Source organism: Alligator sinensis, unplaced genomic scaffold, assembly GCF_000455745.1.
Source record: "Alligator sinensis unplaced genomic scaffold, ASM45574v1 scaffold77_2, whole genome shotgun sequence".
NCBI lineage: Eukaryota > Metazoa > Chordata > Crocodylia > Alligatoridae > Alligator > Alligator sinensis.
This window is the reverse complement of record NW_005842016.1, coordinates 894,377-900,603: the sequence shown is the minus strand read 5'-3', so window position 1 is coordinate 900,603 and position 6,227 is coordinate 894,377. Positions and strand designations below refer to the sequence as shown.

The following is a 6,227-nucleotide window of genomic DNA, read 5'->3' as shown; positions in this document are numbered from 1 at the left end:
TTCCCCATTCTCCACTTCCTGAGGGGCCCCTTTTAAAGTCTGTCTAACTAGCTTCCTCATTTTAGTGTAGTCTCCCTTGTTAAAGTTAAAGGGGACTTTTGGTGGGCTTTTAAAGTTAAAGGGGGATATAGTTAAAGGCAACTCTCCACCTGGGGCAGCATTGTGGTAGCTATTTTTGCACCCCATCCCTCCCACAAAGGTGGCACACAGGGCTGCTGCCCTGGTCATTTCCCACCTCTTTTATGCTACTAGGGCTCCCCATGTGGCGGGGGAATGATAGCAGTGTTAATTGTCATGGCTCTAGTAGCAATTAATGTCTCTACTGCTCCCTCATTGCCAAATTTACACACCCATGAAGATCCTATGGGTCAGGCGACACAGCTGCATGTTGAGCATCACTGGTCCAGAACTTTTTCCCCCAGTGAAAGCACTGCATGTTTAGCTAGGTCCATTGTGGAGACATTCCTCAGAAGTGTTAGCTACCAAAAGGTGGAGTTCTTCATCTACAAAAGGCATTACATCATTAAGGCCTGCTTGGCCTCTCCAATGAACCAGGAATATTAGGATGACAAGAACTGATGGGAACACCTACATTCTCCCCAGTGTGTCTCACTTGCAGGGTCCACATAGAAATTATTTATGAAATGAATCAGAGACTGTTCCGTGAAAATTGAATGTTGGTAACCTTAGTTAAGATATTTTACTATACAAATGGAAAGCATTTAAGACCACAAAGGGACATCCCAGCTGGACAGACTGCTGCCACAGAGTAGACATGCCCTAAATTGTTAAAAGATAAATAATGATTCATAATCTTGAAAGATGGGTGCAAGAATATCCTTGAAGTACTTGGGAAATACCCTTTTTGGCCTTGGTCTCTGGGGGACAAGATATGAGTTTGGGAATTTGTCTCAGGGAGCTTATAAATTCCAGTTTGATTTCTGTGCATCCTTGAATCATATCTCTAGTGTTTAGGAGGGACTATGCGGCCTGGAATGGCAGGGAAATTAAGGTCTATTGACAACAGAATAACATTAACCTAGCAAATTAACAGAGACTTCCTGAAAGAACTACTGGTTTGTTAATCAGCTATCAGTTCCACCAAATGATCTGAGAGAAGCAGGGGTGAACCGATGATTGCAGCTTGGCTGAAGCATGAAGTGTCATGACAGAATTCATGACTAAATATGTGTTTGTAAGCACAGATGACCAGAATATAAATCTTGCCAAGAGGGAAGATGTAACAAAAGACTCCTGTACTCCCTGGAAGATAGCGATTATGATCTAACATACTTTCTAGTGTCAGTGCCATGTGAGCAGCAAGACCTGGAGGCCAATCCCTGGATTGGGATAAAAGCCAGAGTTAGAAAAGGTAAGCAGAGGGCAAAGGATGAGCTGGATCAAGAAGCCAGAAAGTCAAGAGGTGAGCAAGGTCCATAGGCAATCTGATTCAGGAAACCAGGAGACCAAGAGAGCAAAGTCTACGAGCAAGCCAAGTAAGGGACTAAGGAGGTCAAGAAGCAAAGCATGTTTACCAGATGCAGTCTAGAATCCAGAAGAGCCTGGTTGCCCAGACACTTCCTGCTCATCTGCATTGTCTTATATATATGGGTCTAACCCAACTCAAGGAGGCAGCCAGCTGATTTTGCAGGCAGATCATGGGGCTGGCTGTCCTTTTCAAGGGCTTACTGTGGCCAGGGAATCCCCATGCCTCTGACTGGCCAAGGGGCCCCGATGACCCTGCTTTCCACTGTTGACTGATAGAAAGGTCTGTATGTCATATGGCCCTACCCCTCACCAATGGTTGCTGGAGAGGGGTGGGTCACGACACCAGCAAGGGGCGGGGGCAACAGTCATCTTGCCTGCTCATCTTTTTGCTGGCATCTTCCCTCCATCCTTCCCCCAGGCAGGCTATGCAGCCTGGAAGGCTGCTGGCTCCCACTGGGGAGCCTGCATTTTATTTTTTAGTAAGTTTTTTTTTTTTCCCCCTGCATGGATTTTGCAGACATCACCTGATTTCCTCAAAATCCACACAATCGTGATTTGGTAGGTCCATACGTAAATGGAAGTGTACAATTAGGTGACAGGAGCTAGCCACTCAGATATCTAGGAGTTGGCAGAGACTCTGGCACTGATGCGGGCTGTAGGCAGGCCTCATCCAACCTTTGAAAACAGTAGCAGCTTGGCAGGTTGATACAGATAGCTCTGTTGGTCAGGCAACGGCTCTGGGTTCAAGGCTGCAGACCTGATATCTAGATCCACAAAGGTCACAAAACTGATACAGGATCTTTCATGCAAATATTTGGTATTTCTCTGTACAGCTCTCATTATTTCTTTATAAATAATATGTGTGTATGTCTTTAAAGAGTCTACATATTCCTTGCTTATGCTGTCACACAGTCCCTGAAGAGTGAAACTGTAAACCAAAGGATATATTAAACCATGTTAGCAAAGAGAATGGACAGTGAACAAAAAAGTCCTGTTCACTTTTGCATTATCTTATACATTTCTTAACTGAAATATAAACAAACATGGGGTGGATAATGGAAATAAAAACTTGGAAGTAGCACTTACATTTTTTCTTTTTCATAATCTATACATTCAACTTTCTCAGAGCCTTCTGGAAGAGGAAGTAAGGTCTTGCCCTTTACTTGACCAACAATCATGAAAATATTACTTTTTAGGCGGTGGACATGACGCATAATGTCTTGTGATACCACATGTGGCCAGCTGTGGTGGTTCTTCTGGTTGCCTAGGATTGGTGCTACTACCTGTAATATAAATCATTAGAGTAGGTAAAGAATAAAGAAAAAACAGCTAAATGGGACTGTGCAGCTCACAGGTTTTAGAGGCTTTCATTAGTCAAACATAACTCTGGATCCAGTCCAGGGCAAAATAACCAAAGAACACCAAGGGCTATTCCATTGCTAGTGTAAAAGGAGGGGAGGGAAGGGCTTCAGTCTATATGACAGTGGGTTTCACAGATCAATGACCTATTTTTCTTGACTACATGGTGTCTTTTGATAATTTCCCCAAAAGTGTCTAGGGCCTTTGCAGAAAGCTATGGCCTGTTTGATTTAGGTCAGAGGTGATCCAATGGGAACATACTTGTTATGCAGCCAAGGAAATATGAAGGGCTGGCATAGAGCTGGAAGGGTCAGCTCTGCAACTGCCTTGGCAGCCTACTGAGCATGGATGGGTCTAGGTGGGTCCTACAGCCCCTTTGCATTCACTGGCCCTGGCAGAACTTCACTCCACTTTGCACAGGCAACATCAACAACCAGGCAAACATGACCTGAGCTGCCCTGTGCAGAAGGGGGAACCTCCCTGAAGGAATCCTGATCAATTCCCCCTGAGACTGTTGGTCCTTCTATTTTCAACATGTTTTGCAATATAGGAAAATCCAGTCATAAAGGACACTTTGTGAAAAACAATTCAGGTGATTAAAGGACAAGTGTAAAACTCAAACCCTCAAATTCACAAAACACAGCACAACACCATTAACCTACATTTTTTCCCTTCTCACACACATTCAGATACTTAAACACCTGCCGTTCATTCCCTTGGCAAATCAACTCACCTTAGTTACAACCACCAGGGTCATACTAAGATACCATTAACTCTTCCCTTTACAGAATGCCAGGAAACAATGTACATGTCTTCTAACCAAAAAAAAATGTCCAAATTCATGTAAGCAGTAGAGATAATAACTAGTTTGACAATGTACATTTGGGATTTGAAATCCAGTGGCTTGATGTCTTAATATAAAAATAACATCTCCAAAACACTAACAGCCACAACTCCCTCTTTATAAACTTCCATCACACCAATTTCTCATTTTAAACTGTAACACAGTAGTGCTCCACGCACTGCGATCAGGGCCCCAGGACCCTATGCCGCCTCTGTCCAGTGATGTATGCCAGGATCAAAGCCCCAGGACCCCACACTGCCTCTACCCGGGCCCGCACGCTGAAATCAGTGTCCTGGGACCTGTGCTGCCTCCGGCAGACTCTATCAGGGCCCAGAACTCTGCATCACCTCTACCCAGCCCTGCATGTGGGGATTGAGATTTGAAGGCCCACATCACTTCCCCTCACCTCTGCATGCCGTGACTGAGCTATGTGCCACCCTGGACACCCGATCTAGCATACAGAGCCATGACCTGTGGAGCTCCATGGGGACATAGATATGTGGGAAGCTCTTGGGGTGGATGAAAAGACACCAGGGGCCAGACCTGACCCATAGGCCAGGACTGAACACCAGTGCTCCAACAGAATACATTAAAAATGAATGTTTTATGTATAACACATTCACTAAGTCAAATATGTGTCAGGAAAAAAATAGTAGTGGCATTTTTTACTTCACAATATTAACAGAAAAGACACTGGTTCTTTCCCTCTAGAAAGGTCAGGAATCAGGGCAGCAGGCAGGATTCAGCCCCTACCTGGCCCTGCTTAAATTAGACCTGATTGCCAATGGCCTAACCACCTCCAGTGGACCCCAGTTAGAAGTATGGGTATGGCTGCTGGTATACAAGCAGCTGAACTCTCAATATTCCTCAGGCTATTTAATAGGACAGATGGATCTGTCTAGCCCCTGGATGCTAGGCATTGCTTGAATCTTTGTTCTTTGCTCTTAGCTTCTAGGTCTGGCTCCTCGTTGCTAGCCCCAGACTCAACCCAGGTCTATAGTTCCTAGACCCTTGCTTTCTGATGGCCATTTCCATGTTCCTGTTAACTGTGAACTTCTGGCTTTAGTTTGGTGACTGCCCATGTCCTCATCCTTTAAAGCTACAGTTCCCTCTCCAGACCTCCTGGTTAGTGACTCCAGTCTGGATCCCTCCTTCCTGTTCCTGAAACCCTTGGCTTGTGACTTTGTGTTGGTGACTGCCAATGTCTTGGCCCTGTGCAGACCTCAGCCTCCTCTTCTGACTCTAGTTTGGAACCTTGCTTTCCTGACCTTGCCGGCTACTAACACCCTGGCTCATAACCAGGGATCCAGGTTTTCCAATTCCCAAGGAAAAATGTAGATTTTCTCCTTTAAAGGAGAAAAAGCCAGGGAACAGTGGGTCTCACCCTGCAAGCTGGCAGACTACGAGGAGGATAAACACTGGTCACAGCAGAGGGGGTGTGTGCACATGGCCAGCAAAACAGTCAGGCAGCATGGTAAAGAGCAGCTTCCACAGCCCCCTGCAGGTACGTCTATGGGGGAAGGGAGGGCATAAGTGATGTGGGAGGGGGTGGACAAAACTGTCATTACTTGGATGTGATGGCCATGGATGTAATGAAGAAAGGCTTTCTAGTTCCTCTGATGGCTTTCAGCTCAAGTACATTTATTTAAAAGATTTTCTCCTGATGCAACCCCATGACCCAAACCTGACAATGGTCTGTGTGTGCTCCACAGCTGAGCCAAAACATGCCCATCACTAAACGAACTGTAGGTTGTGAGGGTTGAAAGGGCATTCACTGGTGAGCGCTGCTTGCAAGCCAGGAAGGCTATGGTGGAACGAAGGTCCATCACTTTCATTCCCGGGCGGCGGTACCTGTCCAAGTCATAGACCAACTGTGCCCGGATTTGCATGCCTCTGGGGTGTAACCTGCCTTGCTGTTTGCACAATCTAACTGACATTCTTGGGTGCTTCTCCAACTTGAGCATCAGACTTTTCACAGTGAGAAATCAATCAATCGCTCTTGGGAGAAGAATGCTCTAAAGGACTGGTGTTCAGTCCAGAAACTTAACTGGGGTCAGCGCTGATTTCTGGTAATTCACTTGGAGGCCAAGAGTCTGGACGAGGTCTAGGACAGGGGAGGCAACCCCCTCCCCCCGCACCTATCGCAGAGGCACCTGGCTTGGCAGGCGCGGCTCGGGGTGTGGGGCCTGGCCGAGCTGCGAGGGTGACCGAAACTGCCTGGCGGAGGCAAGGCGGCTCATGAGGGAGGTCTGCTAGGGAGGTGGCAGGTGCTCCTGCCCAGCCGCCCCCGCGGGACAAACGGGACCTAGCCCGGGCGGGCGGGCAGCCCCACAGCCTGCAGGGGAGGGGCCTGGAGGCGTCTCAGCCCTGCCTAGTCGGAGGGGCCCGCCCCGCGGGAAGCCCCCGCCCGGCCCTCACCTCCTCCAGCAGCGTGGCGCAGTGCTCCAGCAGGGCGGCGGGCAGGTCGCCGCACAGCAGCTGGCCGGGGGCAGGCGGCGCGCTCAGCGGGCCCGGGCTCGTCCGCAGGAAGAAGAGC

The 6,227-nt window shown here is 47.8% G+C and overlaps 1 protein-coding gene across 1 annotated transcript in view; it reads right to left on the bottom strand.

Moving 5' to 3' along the window:
• DNAH9 (dynein axonemal heavy chain 9) overlaps positions 1–6,221 on the bottom strand; it is a 524,795-nt gene extending 518,574 nt beyond the window's left edge. Inside the window, exons 1-2 of the mRNA XM_025202178.1 lie at positions 6,110–6,221; positions 2,575–2,771 (exon numbers count right to left, since the gene is read on the bottom strand). Of these exons, the coding sequence (XP_025057963.1) occupies positions 2,575–2,702 (128 nt within the window). The 5' untranslated portion in view covers positions 2,703–2,771; positions 6,110–6,221. The remainder of the gene's footprint in view (positions 1–2,574; positions 2,772–6,109) is intronic.
• Between the last annotated feature and the right edge of the window lie 6 nt (positions 6,222–6,227).